We start from the raw sequence: 25,859 nt of genomic DNA, 5'->3' as shown, positions 1-25,859 counted from the left end.
ACCAAGCCCCGCCCCCTGAGCCGCCCCTTCCGCTCGCGCCGGGGCGGGGTCTGCACGGCCGCCGGGATCCGCTCGGACGCGGCCACGTTGTCTTGTGCGTTACGAGCGCGCGGCGCCGCGAGTCCTAGCGGCGGCATCCCGTTCGCGGTCCCTTCGCGTCGCCGCTGGGCTCTGTGGGGCTGCAGGACCCCCGCGCTCACTCAGCCGGGCGCAGCGGCGCAGGGAGCGGCCCGGCCACCCTGCGGTTGCAGCGCACGGGCGCGTCTGGGATCAGGGCCCGGGAGGCGCCGCCCTCCGTCAGTCCGGCTCGCCTCCCCGAGCCGCCCAGAAGCAGCGAACGGGAGGGAGCGCGGTAGAGTTGGGCTCCGTGAAGGGCTAGGCGCCGGGGCTCATGCCCGTGCGCCCCCGCGGGCCCGCGCCATGGCCTCCGGGAGCGTGGCCGAGTGCTTACAGCAGGAGACCACCTGCCCCGTGTGCCTGCAGTACTTTGTCGAGCCCATGATGCTCGACTGTGGCCACAACATCTGTTGCGCCTGCCTTGCCCGCTGCTGGGGCGCGGCGGAGACCAACGTGTCGTGCCCGCAGTGCCGGGAGACCTTCCCGCAGAGGCACATGCGGCCCAACCGGCACTTGGCCAACGTGACCCAGCTGGTGAAGCAGTTGCGCACTGAGCGGCCGTCGGGGCCCGGAGGCGAGATGGGCGTGTGCGAGAAACACCGCGAGCCCCTGAAGCTGTACTGCGAGGAGGACCAGATGCCCATTTGCGTGGTGTGCGACCGCTCCCGCGAGCACCGCGGCCACAGCGTGCTGCCGCTGGAGGAGGCGGTGGAAGGCTTCAAGGTGAGGGCCGGGCGCGCGGAGCCGGGAGGGGCTGGAGCGCGAGTCGGACAAAGGGAGGAGAGACCCAAAGGGGCTTCCTTTTTTCCGCCTAGAAAATGGCTGAGCCGGACGTGTGGTTCACAGCCGTCATTTCCTCTCTGTCCGCTCCAGAGCCTCGGCACTCAGATTTGGGAGGAAAACCTGTAGCTGGTGAGGAAGGCAGAAGTCTCCCCACCCCCACTGTCTTTATGTGCCCCTCTGTTTACCCACTCACGGGCACGTTATACATAAAGACGGCCCATGGAGACACCCCCTTGACTGTATAAAAGATGCGCGTAAAACCATGTACACATCGGCAAGCTTCAGAGACGCCCGTACTCCTGCTGGATTCTAGATGATCTCAGACAAAACACAGCCGGACATTAACTGGCTGTATACACATGAAGCAGATGCCCATCACCTAATTCTTCCCCCATCACTTCCCTGTGCTCCATCCTCTTCTAGAAGCTCACGGAAAAGAACGAGCTCCTTACTGCTTAAGTCAGTTAACCACCATGAGACTCATAGGAGATAACATGGTTATGAAGATTGAGTGAAATAAAATGACGCGTGGATCCCTTTGTGAACTCTTGAAACAACAGACTGGCCCAGCCAAACAATAACATGGAAACAAAGTATTAAATCTAAAACAGTTGTAAGGAAACATTCAAGGAGTGCATGATCTGTGTGTTTGAGGACTGCAGGAATATGTACACAATTATGTACACGTTTAAATGTGAGTACATTCATGCAAAATTAATTCACTTAACATTTATGGTGCTTTCAGATATGTTATTTTACTCACTGGTGATAACCCTCTAGTAGGTTGGGAAGGTGGTGTTTGCCCGTGTCACACCTGAGGAAAATACGAAGTTAAGTCATTTTCTCAGGATGCTTCTGTGAAAGACTGACAACTTAAAGCCTCCTAATCCAGTCACCTTCCACTAAGCCATGCAATATCCTTCCAAGGACAGGTAGTTGATCCATCATTTGAGATACAAACTACCAAAGGAGAGGTATGGTGACCTTTGTGCCCTGGTGATGGCGGTGCGGTCCAAGGACAGGCTTTTCAACAGGAACTTGGCATCAGAAATGTGGGTTGCATGTGTGATAAGGAGAATAGTCATGTTGATGCTAAGGTCTGCATAATCTTGAACTCCCCCAACTGTTTTTGCTTTTCTCAGGAGCAAATCCAGAACCAGCTGGACCACCTGAAAAGAGTGAAAGATTTAAAGAAGAGGCGTCGGGCACAGGGGGAGCAGGCACGAGCTGAGCTGTTGGTAAGATTCTTTGGAACTCACAGATAATATCAGTTTTGCTGGTAGCTCCCTTATTTTGTAAGGCTGATGTTACTTCCCTTAACCGTGTGCAGTCAGGTCACCCAGAACTTCTAGGTGTGGGTGGAAGAACCCTACATGTCAGTTGGGAACTTGCCTGGAGAACCAAGGGATTCCCACATTTGGGGGAAAAGACTTGAATAAGTTTAGAATCCCTAGAGATAGGAGCTATCAAAAGTTTAACTGCTAGCTTTGTGTAGATCAGGGTTGATCCTTGACAAAGCTGATACAGGTGAAATTCTTGGGCACAGTTAGCCTCCTTTGATACCATTCTGCTGACAGACACTGTCAGTGGCTTTCCATGAGCCCCATTGTTGCTTCTTGCTAGAATGTTCCCTTTCTTGGCCGTGCTTCAATTCTGAACTTTTTCTTCGTTCTCTTCCCCAAGTCTCCTAAGGCCTTGGCCAAGTGGCTAAAGTGCTAATTTGTAATAGGGATATTTGAGGGGTTTGTTCTGAAAAAACAAAACAAAAAATACAGACTTTTAAATACATACTTACAGATCTACCATCTAGGTATTTAAGCATTTTTTTAAAATAATAAATAAAATATTAAAAATTTCCACCCATTAGAGGTATTTGCATCTGAAAAGCAAACTCATAGATTAGTAGTGTTTTGTGAGAAAGTTTTCTCAGTTCTGGCCAGGGTAGTAAAGAACTTTTGGACAAGGAACTTATTCCCATGATGCCATCAGATCCTATCACTTGTTCTGCCCACAAGATTCACCAAGACCTCAGCTCCCCTTGCTTGAAAATAGGTCTGATGGGTGGAGAATCTTCTAGTGAGCCTGAGTGGACTCAAATCATTGTGTGAGAGGACACAACTGTGTCCTCTGGGAAGATTGTCAAAGGGGAGAGACAACCCTTCTCTGAGGAAGAAGGGCCCTGGACCTACTTCTTGGCTCTGACACTAGCCAATTGAATAGATGGAGAGAGCAAGACAGCCTCTCTGGGCCTCAGTTTGCTCATCTGTAAAATGGGTAGGTTGGAGTAGCCTTTTAGTTCTTTAGCAAGGCTAGTACTGCCGTCTGGTCCCCTCCGGTGGTTTGGGTGTTTGGTTGTCACCTAAGGAATGGAGTGATTGGGGAGGGGTGACAGGGATTCTAAATGTCCTTCAGTGCAAAAATCAGCCCCATGCCAGGCAGAATTGTCCCCCAGCCAGGGTGCCAATATCACCCTCTTTGAGAAGCACTCTCTTTCAGCTTTAATTTTCCATTTCTAAAATTGTTTATGCATTGAAAGACTTGTCCAGTTAAGGAGAGGTATGAGCTCATCAAAAGGATTTATAAACAATGGTGTGTGTGCACCACTGTTGCACAGTGAATGCTTAAGAAGACTGGCCAGAGGAATGGTTGTGGGGGTATGTTCTCAGGAGGAGTAGAGTTTAGAACAGGTGTCAGCCAGCTTTCTGTAAAGGACCACATAGTAAATCTTTTTGGCATAGTAGGCCTTATCTTTATCACAACTGCTCAATTCTGCTGTAGTGGCTCAAAAGTAGCTAAAGACAGTATGTATATGATGGGTGTGGCTGTGTCCCAGTAAAACTTTACTCCAAGAGATTAAACAAAGGAAGTTTGCTGGCCCTTTGTTTAGAGCAAAGCTTTAATAGAGCCTCATTAGTGGGAGATGGTGGGGAGAAGGAAGGGCAGACCACCTTTGGCAGATCTGTACCAATAGAGTATCACATTCAAAGCCAGTGAGACGGGGTTGGTGGTACACACCCTTGAAGGCCAGATAGAGGGAATGGATTGCATGTGAAGGGTTAAAGGGAACCTGTCAAGGTTATTATGTGAGGATTATTGTAGAAATGATGCACGTTCCAAGTCGTCCTCCACGGGGCACACATCCGACCATGTCACTTTTGACAGTGTTTCATGGCTCCCAGTTACAACAGATTCCTTGCCCCTTAGCCTGCCAGGCAAAGTGTGTTCTGGTCTCTTCTGGCCTCTGCCCTCAGCATTCATGTGCTCCAGCTGAACAGAACTGCTTGCCTTCTCACTCCTTTGCCCATACCATTTCTCCTGCCTGGAAAGCTCTCCTGCTCTTGGACCACGTGGTAGACGCCTGTTCATCCTCCAAGACTCTGTGAACATTGCTTCTGTGATGACTGTATTAACTTCTCCCACCACAGGCTGTCACCCTGCTTTGCTTATCCATCCATGATTGTGTATCACGTAATTCCTGACTGAGTTCCTTGAGGGCAGGGACTGTGTCTTGGTTGTCACTGGGGTGATTCAGTTCTCAGCCATTATATATCCAGTCAGTAAAGACTGGAAGAATGAGTCTGTGGACAGGATGCTTGTTTTAGTATACTGGGATGAAATGATGAGGTCGTGGGGTGGGTAGTCAGGGGAGGAATGGGAAGGGCTCCTGAAGTAGCCTTTCCTCTCTTCACTGCCCTGCCCTGCCATCCACACAGAGCCTGACCCAGATGGAGAGGGAGAAGATCGTTTGGGAGTTTGAGCAGCTCTATCATTCCTTGAAGGAGCATGAGTATCGCCTACTGGCCCGCCTCGAGGAGCTAGACTTGGCCATCTACAACAGTATCAATGGTGCCATCACCCAGTTCTCTTGCAACATCTCCCACCTCAGCAACCTGATTGCCCAGCTGGAAGAGAAGCAGCAGCAGCCCACCAGGGAGCTCCTGCAGGTAAGGCCTAGAGCCCCCGGCCAGGCCCCCTGCTAAGACGTCTCCCTTCTCTCTTTGCCAAGTAGTATCCAGGGCCCCCTCGTCCCCTGTCAGCTCTGGGAGCAGCAGTGGCTTTCCAGGCTCTGTACTGGAGGAGAAACATGTACAGTTGAGGCTCTGGTTGATACAACTTGGGTCAGTCAATTGCACTGTCTCAAATAAAGGGTACGAATCTGTGAATCGATACTGAATGAAAAGGGGAAGTTCTACTATTAAAATGTCGGCTAAGTAATATAGAAGGGATTTTGAAACTAGAAAATGACCATTTGGCAACTATCGTAGTAAAAGTGAGACAGTAATGATCAAGAGAAAATAAATCTAAGGGGAAAGGGGATTTGATAAGAATTGGAATGTTAACAAAATTTCAAAGTATCACTAGAGATTGAACCTAGGACCTAGTGCATGCTAAGCATGCACTCTACCACTGAGCTATAGGCACCCCACAAAGTAACACTTTTAGATTACTTATTAATTACTAAAAAAAGTAATTGTACAATGATCAAAATGCCACCAATAAGAGACAAGTGAATAAAAGGTACCTTTAGGAGGAAACAGCGTACACTAGTCAAAGATGGTACAGCATGAATTTACTCATTCAGTGAGGAGTATCTGACAAACCCAAATGGAGGGGCATTCTATAAATAAGTAGCCTTGTATTAAAACAGTGTCAATGTCATGAAAGACAGTCAATGCTAAGGAGTCATTCCAGATTACAGACACATGCCATGATACCTAAATGCAATGAATGCTCCTGGATTACCGGAGTGAGGAGGGGAATGGTTTTAAAGAACATTATTAAGACGATTGTTTAAATTAGAATATGGAATAGATTTGCTAACTGTGTTATAGTTATATATGAAAATGTACTTGTTCTTAGAGAATTTTAAAGAAGTAAGGGATATAATGGAAACAATACTCTCTCAAATGGTTCTGAAGATAAATATGTTTATAAGTTTGGGGAAAGAGTATACAGGAGCTGTTTGTACCAGCAGCCTTTCTGTGTCTTTGAAATAATTTCACAGTAATAAATCAAAGGAAGCAAGCTGGACAGGTAGGCAGTTATGATCCAAAGGTGGGATACTTGTGTGAGTAAATTTGAAATCATGATCCTTGACAAGCGTGCAGGAGGAGGACCTAGGTAGTGTTAGGTATAGCAAATAGTGTGCATCCCGGTTTCCTCTGCCGAGTTTTTAGCTCTCCGACTGTGAGTTGTGTTCCTTGTCTCCTTGGTTTCTCCCAGGGAGGTATGGTCCTCATTCTTAACAGTCCAAGTTGCTAGCGTACGGATCAGCAGGAAGGAGATAGGTCACATCACATTCATTTTTAAACAGACTTCTCAAATTACCACAAGACACTTCCTGCTTCTCACTGGCCAGAACTCAGGAGGGCCACCCCATAGTTGGGTTTTCAACAAACACTCATGAAAGAAGACTGAAGTTATGAATGATTTCTCATGGTTATCCTTTTCCTTTCTCTTGTAGGACATCGGGGACACATTGAGCAGGTACAGTTTTCTCTCTCCCCATTGATAAACCAAGCACAAGAAGACTGTTTCCTTCACACTTAGAAGTCCTGAAAGGAACCCAAAAACTGAGGACTTCTTACCAAATTGCCACACATCCTGCCTGTCCCTGAACTGAGTCACTATTGAGCAAAGAACTAGATGGACCACAGCTCTTTCCCAGTAAAACTGAGGACTTATTGACAGTTAGGAGGGTGTCGGGGTGGAGCAGGGGCTCATTTGGAAGGGTGCTGGTGGTTATGAGGACACTTCCATGGCAAGGGTGGAGATTTGGAGGGACTTGGGCAAAGTGCAAGGATGTTTTATGGTTTTTGCTTCCTAAGCATTTCAGAATTCTCTCTTTCATATTCTCTCCCTCTCTCTCTTTCTTTCTTTTTCTGTAATGGGGCAAATATGGTTTAAGAAAAGCAAGACCAGCTCAGAGTTATATAATTAGTGATGAGTTCCCTGGCTTCTAGCTCTTGTTCACATTATTTCACTACTGTATCATCAGATGGAAAGTGAAGAAGAGCACCTGGGAGCTGGGACATGACAGAGAAGGGAGAGCTCAGAATGAGCAAGAAGCGCAGACTTAAGCTGTGTTGCGAGGATGAATGGGATGGGTCTTGGGAACATAATGTTTGGTGCAGGAGTGCCTACTGGGGTGGAGACTGACTTTGAGGGAGCTGAACTTTGAAGCTGATTCAGATCCTGAAAGGTGAAAACCCTCCAGAGGAAATGCAGCTTGATTTTGTGGGAGCATTTGAGGAAAATGGTGGAGGGCCTCCTAGATGGGGTAGGTTGGCTGCGAGGGCTTTGTGGATAGAATTAGGTTGATAGAACTCAGGTTTTGAGGACCCCTAGGATGGAAATGAGTTGCAACCTGTAGCAATCCCTGCCGAATGACCGCAACAAATACTGCTTTCACTTGCTACTTTTACTGTTTGATACCAGTCTGGTTCTGAACTAACAGGGAGATAGATCCTTTAGATCCTATCATTTTGTGACTTTAAACCTTGAGTTAGGTTCTATGAGGCAGGAAACCTAAAATTTCATTGGCTTAAAGCTTAAACGTAATAAAAAAAAATTTATAACCATTAAAGAAAGGTGTAAGAAGGTAGCCTGGGGCTGGTTTGGTGGCTTCAGTGATCATTAAAAGGTCTCTCGGGTTCCTTTCCATTTACATTTCTGCCACCCGTAAGGTATGATCCTCATTCTTAACAGTCCAGGGTAGTTGCCAGAATGCCAACCAGCAAGAGGAAGATTAGTCACGACTTCAGATTACCACAAGATACTTCTTAACCTCTCACTGGCCAGAACTCAGTCACAAAGTCACATCCAGACGGCGCAGGCATGAACCCAGTAAAATTTAGAAGATGGGAGAAAGGATGTTGGGTGGGTAACTAGCAATCAGTCTTTGCCATAGACCCTTTGGGGCAGGTGGTAGGTAACGGTATTGTCCAGAGAGTACCTGTCTGTTTGAAGGTGTCATTCTCACTGTATTTGGGCACCTGTGAATTCTGGGTCATTGCGCACCATAAATATCAAGGACTTTGTCATGGAATCTGGCAAGGTCAGCCTTATATATAATTTAATTCAGTAGACCTTTTTGAGGACAGACCACTTGAAAAGCCATACGCTACTTAGTGTTTTGAGGGTATACAAATAAGATGTCTCTCCTGTTTTGGTCTCAAGGATCATAGTCTAGGAGGAGAATTAAAGACTGTCTGCCTGTGTCAGCCAGTTTAACCCAGAATGTGTCCTGGACCTTGAAAGTTTGTAGAGTTGGGAGAGGGATTCACTCTTTTATTTTTTTTAATTTTTTTAATTAAAACTTAGGGCTGAGCGAATCAGAATCCCTGAACCCTGGATCACACCTCCAGATCTACAGGAGAAAATCCACATTTTTGCCCAGAAATGTCTGTTCTTGACTGAGAGTCTGAAGCAGTTCACAGGTAATGGGAGAGAAGGGGTCCATGAGGGGACATGGATTTATCCTCTGAATATCTGCGATGTATTTTCTAGCCAAGTAGTGGGATGCAAGCTGAATATCTTCTTTTCTCCCCTTAGAAAAAATGCAGTCAGATATGGAGAAAATCCAAGGTAAATTTGTCTGCTTAACGGGCTTTTGATGTTGAAGTTTCCTGGAGAGACAAACATCTGCACTAAAGTGTGGGAACATGGGAAAGGGATGATACCCAGCGGCCAGCCTTTCCTGAATTTACATCTTCCTTATTGCTTTGTTAATTCTTTTCAATTAATAGCCTCTTGTTTCAGCTTGAAGTCTTAACTATATGCACTCATTTTTCAATCTACATTAATGGAGGAGAAAAATGGGCAGTCCAATAAAAAATTAATCCAGAATTAGTTTGAGTATTTAAAAAAAATTTTTTTTGGTTGGGGGAGGTAATTCAGTTTATTTATTTATTCTTACAGGAAGGACTGGGGATTGAACCCAGGGTCTCATACACGTGCTACCACTTGAGCTATACCCTCCCCCTAAAATTATTTTTAATTGAGAAAGACAATCAACAGAAGCTATCCTAGCTCCATAACATTTGAGCCAGTATTTGTAGTTATAATTGATCGAGTTCCTGATGCTTGTGCACTGATGCTGACCAGGACAGGAGGAATCAGGTGGTGCCGACTGAGGCAGCACCTCGAGGGAAGGGGTCAGGAACAGAGATTCAGGAGTCGAGCTGCCTGAGTCCCAGGTTCAGCTCTGTCACCTGATAAGGATCCTACACTGTAATTTCCTTACCTGTGAAATGAGGAAAATAATAGCTCTCACCTTACAAGTTTGTAAGGATTAAGTTGAATTAGATGCCGTTTCTAAAGTCTTTAGAATGAAATGGGACATGTAGTAATCCCTATATTTATGTTTATGAAATATGATGTTCTAGGTATTTAAGGGAGGTTCTTACAAATACAGTTTTATGTTCATGAGCCACATTCAGTTAGGAGTTGGCTATATACTAAATGCTAAGATCCCTAGGTAGTCTGGTAGAGTCTGAGATTATTCTATGTAGGTAAACCCTTTCCTTACTTGTAACAGATTACACATCCCCATAATCTCTGATAATGTCTTACATATGCTAAAACTTTGTGTTGTATCTTTTCAGATACATGCTTTTTTGGCATCTAGCAACATAGATTTAGGGGATGCTCTCATGTCCTCCACAAGCCGAACAGGGAGAAACTCCATTTAATACAGTGGATGATACCAGGAGTGGTTAGCTCAGACATGACATTCCTTGATCTGATTCATTTATTTCTCCTGCTCCTCTCCTGCCACTTCAAAGGCTCACTGAGAACATAGCTGTGAAAATGCTTTGTCAACCATAAATGTGTTTTACAGTGAATGGCCTTGTTTGCCCCAGTGTGGTAGCAGGTGTCACTTGAACCACCCAGCCCCCCAGAACAGAGATGGCTTATGAAAGCCGAGATTATGTATGATGAAGACTTGGAGCCGTGTTTCCCCTCAGAGCCAGCTGGCCCACTGTGGGGTGGAATCCTTGATCTTGGCTCAGTTTGACCCCGTATGCTACCAATCTCGGGCATGTGGTTATCCTTCTGCCCAAAGTTCCCAATCCCTCTTCCCTTGAAGCTGTTGGCTGGATGATAAGAGTCATAAACAGTGGGAAGGAATCAGTGCATGACTGATAACAGGGGTTCTGGGGTGTCTAATGGAAACCATTTCTTTATGATGACTCCAACCCAAGCTACCTCAGTTAGGTTTTCCCTAGAAATTCTCAGATGCTTTCCATAACTTCTTTTCTCTTTTGTTCTTTCAGAATTGAGGGAGGCTCAGTTATATTCAGGTAAGTGGTGGGAGACAAAACCATTTGGAAAAGGAGTAAAAATCCTTATGAACCTAACTACTACTGTGCATGATTTTGGAACTTGCCTAAATTGGGATTCTTTTAAGTTATACGTATAAAAAATGATACACAACAATCACAGGACTACATTGGTTGTTTCTGTGTGTTTACAGTATCTTTGCCTCCTAAAATGCCTCAGAGCTGAAACCATGGACCTTTGAAATAGGAAGGCAAACTCAGATGCTATGAAGGATCCTAGAGTGGAAACTCCACTTCCCAAAAAGTAGAGCACTGCTAATACGCTGTTTCACTGCTCTGTCCACCCAGCCTCAGGGGCAGTGTCTGGTTTACAAAAGGCAGTCATCCTTCCAGAAAGAGTGATTGAGCTCAACTCTTATTCTGAGTGCTAGGGAGAATCCTGGAGGAATCTTGTGTCGTCCCTTCTCGTGTCTCAGGGCAGGAGTTAGAACTCTCCCTCCCCTTGACCAACACCGTTCACCTAAGGTCCCCAGAGGCCAGGGAAATCCTATGATCTCAGAGATACTCAAATCAGGTGTGTACTTTTTATAGTAACATGACTGCCTATTGTTTCACGGGATCCTCTTCATGAACAGAGGGACTCTACATACAAACAGGTCTTCTTTCATTGATGTCTCCTGGCTGTGATCCACGTTTAATTCTTTCAATGAATAGTAATTGAATACCTTGCTTATGTCCTACTTTTTAAAAAATATTGTGTAGGGTAATGTAGAGGGAATGAAAGGGTGTAAGACACTGTCCTTCCCTTGGAGTTAAATGTCTGGTTGGAGGTATGAGGTATACCCATGCCATGAGAAAAAAATAGGCAACTGTTGTGAGCAGATTGATGAACCAGAAACCCAGCATCTGGGGTTCTTGGTCACCTCCACCAGTCACCCACCATGAACCTTTTGTGGGAGTCAGTTAGCCTGCCCGAGCTTTGGTGCAGAGGGTTAATGTTTGGGAATCTTCCTCTTGAACAAGATGTGAAGAACAAATGAGAGAATGTGGATCAGTGATTTTTAAAAGAGGAAATCACGTGGTTATAAGATGTATGTGAGACTATTTAGTGCCTCTGTCCCACGTAATGTGAACATTCATATGTTTTGCAGCGGATCTATTGATACTTGGTTGTACAGTGCTGTACCACACCCTGCCTGTCTAAATTCTATATTATCTTCAATTCTGTGAAACTTCTGATCCCTGAGGTTTTCACATTAAGGGATTGGACATACATGTAAGAAAACCTCAAATTCAGTCTGTAATGGATATTGTGGTTTAAGATATGAAAGAAAGCAATGAAGGTAAAATTTCAGTACTTTCAGTGTATCCTGGCTAAAAGATAACTGGCTTATCCAAACAGTAATTCTTGGAATTTCACCTTCAGGACGTATTTCATTGTAAGGTGAATGCGCCTCAGTTGGAAAGCTCTTATTCTTTTCTTAGGGAGGTAGGAGGAGAAAAGCTGGGTGTTCTGGAGTGGGCTCTCCTGGCCCTCAGCTGAACCTCCCTGCCCCTCTGTTTCTCTGCAGTGGATGTGACTCTGGATCCAGACACCGCCTACCCCAGCCTGATCCTCTCTGATAACCTGCGACAAGTGAGGTACAGTTACCTCCAGCAGGACCTGCCCGACAACCCTGAGCGGTTCAATCTGTTTCCCTGTGTCTTGGGCTCTCCATGCTTCATCGCTGGGAGACATTATTGGGAGGTAGAGGTGGGAGATAAAGCCAAGTGGACCATAGGTGTCTGTGAAGACTCAGTGTGCAGAAAAGGTGGAGTGACCTCGGCCCCCCAGAATGGATTCTGGGCAGTGTCGTTGTGGTATGGGAAAGAATACTGGGCTCTTACCTCCCCAATGACTGCCCTCCCCCTGCGGACCCCACTCCAACGGGTGGGGATTTTCTTGGACTATGATGCTGGCGAGGTCTCCTTCTACAACGTGACAGAGAGGTGTCACACCTTTACTTTCTCTCATGCTACCTTCTGTGGGCCTGTCCGGCCCTACTTCAGTCTGAGTTACTCGGGAGGGAAGAGCGCAGCCCCTCTGATCATCTGCCCCATGAGTGGGATTGATGGGTTTTCTGGCCATGTTGGGAATCATGGTCATTCCATGGAGACCTCCCCTTGAACTCAGGCCAAAAGGGCTGTTGGCCTTAACCCTACCCCAGGCAGAGGGCATCTTGTTGCCTTGCTGCTTCCTGCCCGTCACAGCTGGATACCCTCACCACATCCCATGCCCCTGCAGTGCAAGACAGGATGTCTGTGTTCTCTGCCGTCCTTTCCCTTCTCACAAAAACTGGGGCATGTAAAGACAAGTATCCAGATTGCCCAGAAATAAAAACCAGATGTCCACCTCCAGTGTTTCACACTTTTTGGTCTCACACATTACTGGAGGGGATAAAGAATATAAGTAATCTTGGGTTTGGAGAGCCATGCAAGATACGTAGACCTTGGCTCAGCCCCACATTGTGATCGTGGGTATTTGCTGTCATTTCTGGACTGAGGCTTTTGAGAACCTAGAGCAGAGCTGCAAAGTCCTATCAGCATGGCCCCCTTTATCCCAGTTTTTCCTTCTGGGAATAGTACCTCTACCCCGATTCCCAATCTGCCGTAGTTTTATTAACTCCATTAAAGAGGCCTCCTATATGTCTTTTGATTAGTTACAGTTATTTTACAATAATGGTGGGAAACGGCCCCACCTCTGAGATAATGTTCTAATCAGTGTGCTCTTTGCCTCTGTCTTTTTCTGAGGGCTGTGTCAGCTCCCTTCATTCTAATGAAAGGTGTGTCCTAGTGCTGGATGCACATCATCCAAGGTGAATCTTCTGCCCAGCACCATCCAGTGTCCCTAGATCCCCTCCCACACACATTCATGGACCGACGGTCAGTCATACACTATCTCTGGAAGGATTCTGGGGCAGTCAGTATTCCAGGGACTTTTGTCTCCTCCCATCTCATTTGAGGAATGGGGGAATTTACCTTTTAATATGTGTACCATCAAGGGGCAGTTCCATCCCCATGGCCATTGGATCACGAGGCATCCTGAGGTCAGAAGGCTAAGGCAGGTCTCTCTGAGCAAGCCCCAGTGATGGTTCTTAGTCCTACTTTGAGTACATCCCTCTCTATTCGAAAATAAAGTGAGTATGGATGTTTACATCGTTGTTTTCTGGGTCTTGGTGGGATTGGATTCATAGATGTTGGTGGGGGGTGGGGGTGGTTAATGGTTTTGATTTCCCCTATGGGTCCAGAATCCCATTCTGGCCAATATTTTGCTTCTAACTGGTTGATAAAACAGTACTGTGTCACTGCTTTCTAATGGTGCTGAGAAAGTAGTGTTGGACAACCACAGCCTACAGCTTTGTATCAGCTAATTCTGTTACTTCACTAGGAAAGTGTTCTTTCAAGTCCTTTTTATAACTGACAGTGAGGTAATGCAGCCATTTTTGGTGTAAATCAAAGGGCCCAGAACTTGGTTCCCAACTCAGAACCACCAGCCTAAGCCCTTGGGGGCATAGAGGTCACCAGGTGCTGAGGAGGAAAGATCAGGCTGAGAGAACAGCTCCATTCCAGGGTATTTGGATCTTTTCTGCTTCTGGACATGACCTCAGAAGACAAGATTTATGATCTTATTTAGTCTTGTACACAGCGTTGAGGGTCCATGGCTGAAGGTCATGAATTGATGATGTGTCCTAATTCATTCATTTGTTCATCAGGGTTTTTTGGTGGTGGTGGTGTGTGGGGGGGGTAATTAGATTTCATTTGTTCATTTCCTTTTTTTTTTTTCTAAATGGACCTTATGCATGCTAAGCATGCACTCTACCACTGAGCTATACCCTCCCCACCATCAGATTTTAAGAGAAATAACCAGGAGCTAAAGAGAGGACCTTTGAGGCTAGGTTAGCTTTTCCTGAACACTCTCAAGAGATAGAAATATGTATAACATGTGTATATGTAAAGTAGTACCACACAGCAATACATGGTATAAAGTGCTTTATGCACAATGAGATGTTTAATGCTCAACAATCCTACAAAGTGGGTACTATTGCCCTTATTTTACAGATGAGGAAACTGAAGCACAGAGAGGGTAATGACTTATCCAAGGTGCACAGCTAGGAAGTAGCAGAGCCAGGATTCAAACTGAGATGGAACACATGACCACATGTCATATCCTGCCTCACAATATATATGGATTATGCTTTTCCATGCGGGATGAAGATCAGAGACAAGCCTTGGAGGGCCAGTCTACCTGTGGTACCTACTTTTACCAGTAACTGTCTACTCTAGGAGTTTTACATGCCATGAAGGAAGAATGAGAAATAAGGATGGGACAGAAAAATGACCAGGACTAAAAGTGAATGTTAGCATGATAACATCACAAGGACACTAAATGTGGGCCACAGTTTGGTTTTTAAAGATTGACATGGGAACCTTACAATTTTATAGCTCACGGTTTCTATGAAATGGAAATTGACTAAATGTTTTAAGGGACTTAATGGGATTCTTGTTAGTAAAAAGAATTTCTGCCTGGATTCTTGGTGAATAAAATCTATCACAAGGGTTTATTTTTCATGTAATGAATTTTACAAGTCGATAAGGAAAGACGAACACCTCAAAAATTTGGTAAGCAATTTACAGAAGAATATAAAAATCCTTTAAACAAGAATGTTCAACCTCACTAATAAAGTTATATAACAATACCTTAGCATTTTTTACCCAGTAAAATGTTTTGTTGTTATTGTCTAATAGTATTCTGTTGGTCAATTTTGGATTATCTAAATTGCTTCAAAACTTTTTGGTAGGCAATTGGACAGTGTATCATAAGCTTTTAAAACTGGGTAAACTTTGGTCTAGTGATTCCACTTGTAGAAATTTAAGAAAATAATTATGGATATTTGAAAATATCTTTCTACACAAGGATATTCTTTAGAGTATTTCTTAGGAAAATGAAAAATTAGAAATAATCTTACATTCAGCAATATCCATTCGCTATGGGATATCTGCAGTACTTTGCCATTAGAAAAAAATATAAACTTTGAAGAGGCTACAATTGCTATGTCGGGAATCACTTTTGGAACAACTATAGCTTATAAAAGAAAATACAGCAAATCTCTAATCTTGAGGGGAGGGAAATTAGGAAACCATTGTTCCCTTACTTCTCACTCCCCATTTTCTTTTTAACTACCAAAAATAACATATGACACCAAGAGTCTAAGAATCTAAGATAGGTTCTGCTGAAATTCAGACTATGTCTCTTCATGCAGGAAAGAGACCTAAACTTTACCTTACACAAAGAAAAAGGAAAACCTTTCTAGGTACAAAATCTACTTAAAATTTCCAAACCTGTTTCTACTCTCTGAAACTCACAGCCCAAATACAGCAGCTGAAGCAAGTGAGTCAAATAAATTTCTTCATTTCCTACCATGAAGTCCAGGCACCGTCCTGGGCAGGCACTGGGCCTAGGAAGGTTATTTTAGCGCCATCTACCTGACCTCTAAGGGCTCTCAGTCTAGTTAGAGGAGTAATTTCTTACTGTTTAGTCTTAGGACTTCATTAAAATAATGTGAATTTCAAGACTCAGTTTAGGTTATTTTGCACAAAGCCGAGAAGCATCTGGAAAAGTCTTGAGTCAGGAGATGTGGCATGTCCCCCTTACTTTCATCCCTCTTAAAAAATCGCCACTGTTGTCCACGAACAGGCAATGGACGCCATGGAGACTCTGAATCCGGAATATCTGAGGGTGACCGGGAAGGTCGGGAGGTAAGCGTGTCGCTCCGGTCGTTTCTGTGGACCTGGGACAGGTCAGTCACTTGGGGCAGAGACTGTCCTTAAGTCTACAACCGCGGGAGCTGCCGTGCCCCACATGGATTTTCCCAGGCTATTCCTCAACTGTCACTTTCGGAGCCCAAAAGAAACTTCTCGAGTGACAGTGCAGTTCTGGGGACGAAAAGGAACCTAGAGGGGATAGAAGGGGTCATGCCATAGAATGTGGGTCTGTTAGATTATTGGTGGTGTTCCTCACGCTCTTCAAAAGACAGAAACCCTAGAGCGAGGCTAACCACGCTCAAGATTTCAGTGAGGATTGGAGGCTAGAAAACCCACCCAGAGACCTGTGCTAAAAGATGTTCTTTCTTCCCTCCCGAAATATGAGCTGTTTGGGCACAGGAAATGTTTGCACTACCTTCTCGAGATGGGAGTGACAGTCGAAAGGCCCACGAGAGACCTGTGTCCAGTTTTACACATAAACATTTTTCTCCCTCCCCTCAAAGTCTTCCTTTTCAATCCACAGGTGGCTTTTTGATTCTCTGGCCGTTACCCGGTTGACCCGGACATCAACCGTTTCTTTGCGTTTACGTCAACAGAGACGCTGCTCCTTCGATCTATTTTAGTGGAAAATCTCTCGCTTTCCGCAGGGTGTCAGGATGGCCGAGTGGTCTAAGGCGCCAGACTCAAGCTACGCTTCCCCCCGCTGGGGCTTCTGGTCTCCGTATGGAGGCGTGGGTTCGAATCCCACTTCTGACACATTACGTTTTTTTCCCTTCCCCTAATTTCAAAACAAGCATATTGATAACAGCAATGTGCATAAGGAATATGCGAACCTATAGTATTAAAAATTGACTTTAAAAAATTTCTGGCAGGGACTGTTAACACCGAAAATATTAAAAGCGGAATCATCGCGATATTTTTTAGAAGCCACGAAATTTGGAGCTAAATTGTTCAATAAAGGAGATTACAAGAGATTGGGTTCTCTGAGGCATCGCAAGATAATCTAGAAGCAGCTAGATTTGGGACCCCAATAGTTCCCTCCCCTTTGGTGTCGGAGGAGAAAGGGACCGATGCAGCGGTACCCTGCTTGACTTTATACCCTGCTTACTTGCATTGTCCCAGACCCAAGCCCTCCCATGAATACTTTCTTGCCGGCTAGTGCCACTGCCTTCTGGCAGTGACAGTGCTGTCTGTAAAAAAATCTTATATAGATCCTCTGCTGTCTTCTCCATTTTCAAAAGTCATGGAACTGGTTCTCAAACATTTCCCTTGTAAATTATGTACATTCACACTCACGTTGGCATCTGATAATTATTGTTTTGTTTCCTCAGTCAAATTTGAGTACCATTTTAACTCCTGAATAAAATATGAAAGCGGTACTTTCCTCTTCCAAATGTAGCCACTATCAATATTTTACTGTATTTCTTACACTTCTATTTTTCTCTGCATTCACGTAAATATGGTCATAAATATTTCATTTGTTTTTACAGAAATGCAATCATACCAAACATACTATTCTCTGATACATTTTATCACTTAATATATATCGGGCTCTTTCTATGTGAACACTTAATCTTTTTCTTTACAAAGGAAATGTTGCAAATCATTCCACAGGATAGAAATCTCCTATTTCATTTATCCACTTTTTTTCCCCCTGAACATTTAGGATATTTCTAATTACCATTCAACCAACAAATATTTAGTGAGTACTTATTATGTACCAAGGGATTAGCCCTGGGGCTGTAGCAGTAAAAATATAAAAATATAATACAATAGGGCAGAATAGGATAGAATTAAAATTTTAATTTAATTTAAAAAAAGTAAAATCAATGTATATCCTTGTGTTGCCTATATTCCAGTCAATGACTTTGGTTCTGCCTCAGGAACACCACATTCCAAGATTTCCCTGTCTCTCAGTAGAAGAATCTACATCCTGAATCTTGAGAATAAGTGTTTAATGTCAGCTATTGATGAAGATTCATATCTGCATTTTCATGTATTGCTCTGTCATTATGACTACTCATGAATGTACTCATTTAATTATTGATTTTTATCCTAGTGGTCAAACTGAGAACCTGGGTAGGTAAAAAGAAAGCTGATTTGACAACTGAATTCTCAGAAGACATTCACTACAGACAAGATCCCGTTGTTTCATTTGAAGAGCTACATTCTACATTCAGATGGCTTTGGTGTCGGAGGAACACCTGGAACCACATGGTTTCAAGTACTTCATTAAAAATATATGTTTCAATTAGAATATACTTCAATTAAAAAAAGATTCTGGAAGAATCTGTAGTTTCTTTGGAGAACTAGGTGAATTGGAAAAAGATAGTATGAAGGAGAGGAGATAGCAGCTGTTTCCCTTGAAAATTTCCAGAAGAAAAAAGACGCAAGGGTGCTATCATAAATGACTTTATATGACAGTGATATTGGACTTTAAAAGGTTAATTTTAGTTAAAGCAACAAACAAAAACACAATTACAGAATTTTAACAAACTACTTTAAATTTTATTTAATTTTCAATTTTCAATTTTTTTTATTTCTTATTTGAAGTATAGTCAGTTTACAATGTTGTGTCGATTTCTGGTGTACAGCATAATGTTTCAGTCATATGTATACATACATATATTCCTTTCCATATTCTTTTTCATTTCAGGTTACTACAAGATATTGAATATAGCGCCCCGTGCTATATATATACATAGTGCTATATATATAGAGTCGTTAGTATCTGGTGGATGTGAGGAGTGAATTTGAAAGTTTGGGCTGCTTTTCTCTTCTGGGCGCAGGAAACTGAAGCTGGAGGAACCACTGAGAAGGCGAGACCTCCAGTGTCCTAGAGAGGATCCGGAAGTGACCTTGGCTGTTGTAGGCTAGGCTCGCTCTAGGACACGCCTTTAGGGTTAGGTAGTAGTGAAAGTTTAGCTCCGGTTTTGGAGCTCGGGGTCAGAAGGTGGGACTCTCAGGCTGGAAGGTTGGGGTGACTCAGGAGTGAGGTGGTCCCTGGGTTCCGCGGAAGGAGCAGCTGTGCGGACCCATTGGAACCCCAGGTCCGGACCCACTTTTCTGCTCTGGCGCTCTTGGACCCCTTGCTGGTTCTCAGCACAGGTCAGACTCGGGCCCACGCGGACCACCAGCTTCACTGCTGGGCTGCGCGCTCTCACAGGGGCTCGCAGGCTCTGCCGCATGGGAGAAGTTTAAGCAAGAGAAGATGTTACTGATTATTCTTTTTCGGAGCCCTAGAGTTATTTGAAATTACAGTTTATTTGTCTTTTCAGTTTTCTCCCTGTTTTGTTGTGACATCCTGTGTTTGTGAAAACACTTCGTTAACTCTAAGGGCCTGTTTAAGTGTGAGATTATTATATAGAAGGAGGGAAATCAGCTCTTGTGGTGGAGATAGACGTATAAACGTTTAGTACCACCATCATCTGGTAAGTACAGTGGAGGCGGTGAACAAATGCTGTGGAATCACAGGGGAAGGGGCAGCTTAATTCTTTGGGAAGCAGGAAAAGCAAGAATGTTTCATTATCTGGGAATTTAAATTTGTGATTTTGTTGTCTCTTACAGGCTTTTTTTGCTTACGGACGATTACTTTGGAAATTGTCATTTGGTAGCATGTAAATAATTTTAGCATTTTTTTCCTAACAGTAATTTCTTATGCCATTTTGTAAGTCAGAATGTATCTGACATTTAAGTTGTTCTGTTTATCAGAGGTTCCTACTTCCTTGCCACAGTGGATATAACCTCAAGGAGGACTATCTCAACGGAGAGAGTTTAATACCTTCTTTGTGGGAGTTAGTTCAACCCAGCAGACCATGAAGCCAAGCAAAGCTGAAGGTTTGTCCTTCCAAGTTCCAGGGGAGCCTGTGGGATTTGTGATCCTGAAAGTGGAGGCAGATGAACATATTTGGAAACAGGAATCTGACATTCAAAGGAAGAACCCCACAACAAGGAGCTATTTTGCCAGTGTTTCAGTTTTGCTATCAAGAGACACCTGGGCCCCAGCAGCTCTGAGCTGGCTCCAGGCTGTGGGAGCTCTGCTACCAGTGGCTGAACCTGAAACACACTCAGATCCTGGAGCTGCTGATGCTGAGCAGTTCCTGGCCATTCTGCCCAGGAGCTCCAAGCCTGGGTGCAGGAGCAGCATCCTGAGAGCAGGGAAGAGTTGCTAACTGTGCTGGAGGATTTAGAAGAAGAATTGGATGAACCAGGAGAACAGGTGGGACAGAGAATGTGAGCTATCCTCAGGGAAGGGAATTAGGTCTGGGAGGAGGCATCTGCCCAGCAATTGGACAGTGGACAAATTCCTCAGTAGCCCTATTTTTCAACTAGACTGGCATGTGATGCTAGCCATGAATTTCAGTAGTAAGTCAGCAGAATGGCAAAAATAAGTCAACAAATAGTGGGCAAAGAATCTAAGGTCTCAAGTTGTTTAAAAAACCGTTACAATTCTGCTAAGAACATTCTTTCGGTGCACATATATGTGGATTTCTTTAGGCTACACACCAAGAGTGGAAGAGCTGGATCACAGGTTGTGTGTATGTTCAGCTTAATAGCTGTTGTCAAATAATTTACCAAAGTGGTTGTACTACCAGCAGTATGTGATAAGTTACAGCTTCTCTGCAATCTCATCAGCACTTGATTTTGGCTTTCATTTTAATTTTAGCCATTCCCATGAATATCTAGTATTATCTCTCTATAGTTTTAATATGCACTTTCTTGATTACTAATGAGGGTGAGCACCTTTTCAGATATTTATTGGCCTTTTGGATATCCAGTTTTGTAACATGCCTATTCAGGACTTTTGTCCACTTTTTTCTGTTAAGATTATTTGTCTGCTGCTTTCTTAAATGTCATAGACATCATTTACTTCTTTTATTTCACTCTAAAAATTGCAAGGACTTATGTTTTTATTAAATTGGGGTGCACCACCCTCCAGGCATGTAGATGCTCTAACAACTGGGAAGCTCTTCAGCTCTTGTTGTTCAAAAGTTTTTTGTTTTAGTTTTAGTTTAATATTTTATTTTATTTATTTATTTTTTGCTTTTGTTTTGGGGGGAGGCAATTAGGTACTTATTTTAATGGAGGTACTAGGTATTGAACCCAGGACCTCATGTATGCTAAGCACACACTCTACCACTGAGCCATAGCCTCCCCTCAAAAGTTTTTATAGAGCTTAATCTGCAGCTCCCCTGCCCCTCTTCCCCTACTCAGAGGTGGGTGGGTGGGATGAAAGTTCCAGCCTCCTAATCTCTTGGTCTTTCTGGTGACCAGCTTTATTCTAAGGATATCTAAGGACAGCACCCTAAGTTACCACATTAGCATTAGATTAAAAGGAGATCTTATATGACTGACAAATGACACTCCTATCACTGGGAAATCCCCAGAGTTTGAGAAGCTTTGTGCCGGGAACCCAGGACAAAGACCACATACATTTCTTACTATACCACAGTCACTCAGCATCAGCAAATCTATCAAGGGCATGTCTGGGGATGAGTTGGCTAGAGCTTGGTTTAGCAGAGATAAATGTAAATTTTCAGTCATACTCCTTCAGGAAAGAGCCAGTCTCAGCCAGTGTCCAGTTCTAAGCTCCAGCCTGACTCTTTGGCAAGAATGAAGATTATTTCATTTGAGCCTGTAAATACTTGAAAACTTTGAAATTCAGGAGGTAGATGAAATATTGGAAGTGCGCAATCACTCTGAGACTTCCCTTTTGAAAATAGTGCTTTGTAATACTCACTCTTGAACTAAAAAACAGAATGTAACATCTTTAAGTACAATGTACTAGTTAATGTGTTATTATGTTCTGTATAAAACTATGATACTGTGTTAAACTTCTCAAGGTTTCTTTCGTCTATGAGATATAGTCAGCGTACTCTCAACTTATCTGTGAATGGCATTTCCTTACTACTGGAGGTAAAAACTAATAAATGCTTTTTCTTTTAAAGTGAAACTGAGAAATATGAATCTCCCTTAAAAAAAAGGAATCAGCTTTTAATTATAGAAAACTATGGAGCAAACCACTTGAAACAAACTATTCTGTTTATTCAAGCAGCAAATAAATTTTATCTGTGTGAATATGCAGTGGTTCTCAAGTCAGGGCATTTCTACCTTCTAATCTACGTTTGGAAATGTATTTGGGGACATTTTTGAGATGACGAATTTTCATTACTTGGTCTGCATTTTTCTCCTTTCATTACAGATGAGGGAAACTATTATCACATGCATTTTTGGTATTTCGTTTAGGAACTAATGATCACCTGCTGATAGAGATTTTTACCCTTCTGTCCATCTTACTGCTTTCTCATCCTTTAGGAAGAACTGACCTCTTAGTAGAGCAAGAATTTTGAAAGAAAGTAGGTGGACGGGCTTTAGGACAACCCATAGATTGTGAAAGAAATAGTCATAGTTCTCTCTGAAGATTGTGACTTCACTGTCACCACCAGTGTTCAATTCCCAGGAGATGGATTCTGTACGTGTCCTTAGGTCTTTATACATGACAGCTTGCTTGTAAATGAATGTGATGGACTTAGCCAAGGTCACATGATTGTGTACTAGCTAAAAATTGTTTGGAGGGTAATAGGGAGTGAGTATCTGACCTGTTTGGCTTTTGAAGTGTGAGTAAAATAATGCCAGAATAGTGCTTGCTTTGCAGCACATATACTAAAGTTGGAATGGTTCAGAGATTAGCATCACCCTTGCTCAAGGATGAAATACATTCGTGAAGGGTTCCATATTTTTAAAATAAATAAAAAATTAAAATGTCAATAAATGAGGATTTGACTAAGCTATCCTTAGAATGGTAAATTTCATCCTGGCGACTGAAATCATATGATCAACTTAACCAGTACAAACCAATGTAAAACATGTGTAAGATTTAAAAAGTGAAGTTAAAATTCAACTAAATTGTGGATAGCTCCAGCTGAATTAAAATGGAGATACTTTTAAAAAATGAGGAATTTATTTTTTAATTCAGCACAGAAAGTAGGTTCAGAAGGCACCCAACAAAAACCACAACACAGGCCCAATATCTCCATTGATGAGTAGATGTACAATTGTCCCTCATTATCCATGGGTTGGTTCCAGGACCCCCAGCGGATATACCAAACTCATGGATGGTCAAGTCCCTTAAATAAATGGCATAGTATCTGCATACAACCTATGCACCTTCTCTTGTATACTTTAAATTATTTCTAGATTACTCATAATACCTAATAAAACTAAACACTATAAGCAGTTGCTGGCATGTGGCCAATTCAAGTTTTGCTTTTTGGAACTTTCTGGAATTTTTTTTCTGAATATTTTTCATATGGGGTTGGTTGAATGTGTAGATGCAGAACCTGTAGATATGGAGGGCTGACTAAATGAGTAAGGTCCACCCGCAGAAAGCCATAGTACAAGTCTCCAAATCTGATTTCCTGTTGAAACATCTTTAGGCCAGGATTCTTTAGTAGATAATTCAGTTAACTCATCCCAGTATCCTTCAGTTTTTTATAAGTTTGATGTAGAAAGATAGCATTTTATTGAAATGAAACAGTATTCCTATTTTAACCACATTTTATTCATTTCTATTACAGATGTCCCACTTTCATGGAACATGAGGTATGAAAGAAACTGTACTCTGCCACTTAAAATATCATGCCCTTCAACATGATAGAGGGCATTTATGAAAAGCCTACAACATCATCCTTAATGTTGAAAGACTAAAAAGCTCTCATCTAAAATCAGGAATGAGATGAGATACCTGTTTCACCAATGCTATTCAACATTGTACTGAATGTTCTAGTCAAAGCAATTAGAGAAGAAAAATCAATCAAATGCATCCAAATTGGAAAGGAAGTAATACTGTCTCTATTCACAGATGACATGATCTTATATATAGAAAAATCCCACAGAATCCACAAGGAAATTCCCAAAGTATCTTCTAGAGCTAGTAGATGAATTCAGCAAAGTTGCAGAGTACAAGGTCAATATACAAAAACCAGTTGTGTTTCTATATATCGACAATGAACAATCCAAAAAGAAAATTAAGAAAGCAGTTTCAACTATAATAGTATCCAAAAGAATAAAATACCTGGGAATGAATTTAACCAAGGAGTTGAAAGACTTGTACGCTGAAATCTACAAAACACTGCTGAAAGAAATGAAAGAGGACCCAAATAAATGGAAAGTTATCCCATGATCCTAAATAGAAAGACTTAATATTAAGATGTTAACGCTACCTAAAGTGATCTACAGATTCAATATAACCCTTATCAAAATTCCAACATCCTTTTTTTGCAGAAAATAAAAAGCCATTCCCCAAATTCAAGGTGAATTGCAATATGAGTAACAAAAACAATCCTCAAAGAGAAGAACAAAGGTGGAGGACTCAGACTTCTGAATTCAAAACTTAGTATAAAATTCAGTAACCAAAATGGTATGGTACTGGCATAAAGACAGACATATAGACCAACATAGTAGAATTGAGGATCCAGAAATCCATACATTTATGTCAAACTGGTTTTCTAAGTGAATATTTATTTATATTGTTAATTGTGGTAAAAAAAAAAAATCAACCATTTTAAGTGTGCTGTTCAGTAGTTTTAGAAATACTCATAGTGCTGTGAAACAGATCTTCAGAACTTTTTGTCTTACGAAATTGAAGCTCTATCCATTAAACAACTCCCCATTCCCTCCCACCCCATGAAATGTCAATCACTGTTCTACTTTCTGTTTCTATGAATTGGTTTACTTTAGATACTTTGTGATGGAATAAAATTTATGTTTTGAAGGCAGGACAAGAAAATTTAAGCATAGCACTCCCTGTCTGACAGGGACCTCCCTAATGTGCACTGTGCATCTATTACTATACATTAACCAGACCTCAAAGGCAGGAATGTCTGCACAACCATAAAGATCAGTATTTTTTTTTTCCTTCTTCTGAAAGTAATGCCAGCGATATAGTCCTTAGAAGATAACAGTCTTTTCCTAATTCTGTGAGGGGTCATGGTGACCTGCTGCTTGCTTCAAACATGTAGGTCTGGACTATGTATCTTTGGTGAACTTTTTGTAAAATGTCATTGTGTTGTTTTGTTTAATGATCCTTTGTCTTGAAAATGTGTGTAACTATCTCTGACTTCAAAAAAAGTGGAACAGTCCTTGGAGTTTTCTGAAAGACTGTCTCCCAGTTTATAATCCTCTGGTTGGCTTGAATAAAATTCTATTCTTCTTCTTTAGATTGACTGTTGATTAATTTTTCATCAACATTTGTGTAAGTAGAATCATATAGTATTTGTCTTTTTGTGACTATCTTATTTCACTTAGCATAATATCCTTAAGGTTTATCCATGTAGTAGCCTGTGGCAAGATTTGCTTCCTTTTGTAGACAGTAATATTCCATGATGTATACCACATTTTGTTTATCCATTTATCCCTCCAAGGATATATGAATTTATTCCACCTCTTGGCTATTGTGAGTAATGCTGCAGTGAACACGAGTGCAAATATTTCACTGAGTCCCTGTTTTCAGTTCTTCTGGATATATAGCCAGGAGGGGATTGCTAGATCATATGGTAGTTCTATTTTAAAATTATTTGAGGAATGTCTCTCCTGTCAGATCCATTTATGGCATTTGCATTTTTGCTAGAACTAAACCTATCAATACTACATAGAAGTTGCTCCAGAGGACAGTTCAGTTTGGAATAGAAGCATTTGGTGGCTACTGCCTTCAGGCTCTCTCTGAGATTGCTGTTTGGGAGGTAGAGGCAGTTAGATTTACGGTAGCTAATGTAAATCTGGAAAAGGCAGGTCTCAAACCATTTAGAGCCACAGTCATAGAGAATCCTAGTCAGAGACCTTGTTTCCAGAAATTTAACTCACCCTTGTCCCATG

The 25,859-nt window shown here is 42.6% G+C and overlaps 1 protein-coding gene, 1 non-coding gene and 1 pseudogene across 10 annotated transcripts; all 3 read left to right on the top strand.

Annotated features, from left to right (window-relative positions):
* The first annotated feature begins 64 nt into the window (after positions 1–64).
* Positions 65–25,204, top strand: TRIM27 (tripartite motif containing 27). 9 transcript variants are annotated; one of them, XM_064476058.1, is made up of 11 exons: positions 279–840; positions 2,043–2,138; positions 4,614–4,844; positions 6,365–6,387; positions 8,224–8,339; positions 8,455–8,487; positions 10,179–10,205; positions 11,756–19,417; positions 19,554–19,603; positions 19,698–20,205; positions 23,564–25,204. In XM_064476058.1, the coding sequence occupies exons 1-8, from the start codon at positions 421–423 to the stop codon at positions 12,349–12,351; spliced, it is 1,542 nt and encodes a 513-aa protein (XP_064332128.1). In that variant the 5' UTR covers positions 279–420; the 3' UTR covers positions 12,352–19,417; positions 19,554–19,603; positions 19,698–20,205; positions 23,564–25,204. The 9 variants fall into 9 exon arrangements, with proteins under 9 accessions (XP_010972988.2, XP_064332128.1, XP_064332124.1 ...); XM_064476054.1 differs by having other exon boundaries at positions 11,756–15,980; positions 16,510–20,205; XM_064476061.1 differs by lacking the exon at positions 19,554–19,603 and having other exon boundaries at positions 11,756–19,094.
* On the top strand, positions 16,637–16,742 carry TRNAL-CAA (transfer RNA leucine (anticodon CAA)). The gene is made up of 2 exons: positions 16,637–16,674; positions 16,697–16,742. It is a non-coding gene; the product is annotated as a tRNA-Leu (tRNA).
* On the top strand, positions 22,627–22,727 carry LOC116147856 (U6 spliceosomal RNA; annotated as a pseudogene).
* Positions 25,205–25,859: the final 655 nt, after the last annotated feature.

Source organism: Camelus dromedarius, chromosome 19, assembly GCF_036321535.1.
Source record: "Camelus dromedarius isolate mCamDro1 chromosome 19, mCamDro1.pat, whole genome shotgun sequence".
Lineage (NCBI taxonomy): Eukaryota > Metazoa > Chordata > Mammalia > Artiodactyla > Camelidae > Camelus > Camelus dromedarius.
Note: the sequence above shows the minus strand (reverse complement) of the source record. Positions and strands in the feature narration are given on the sequence as shown.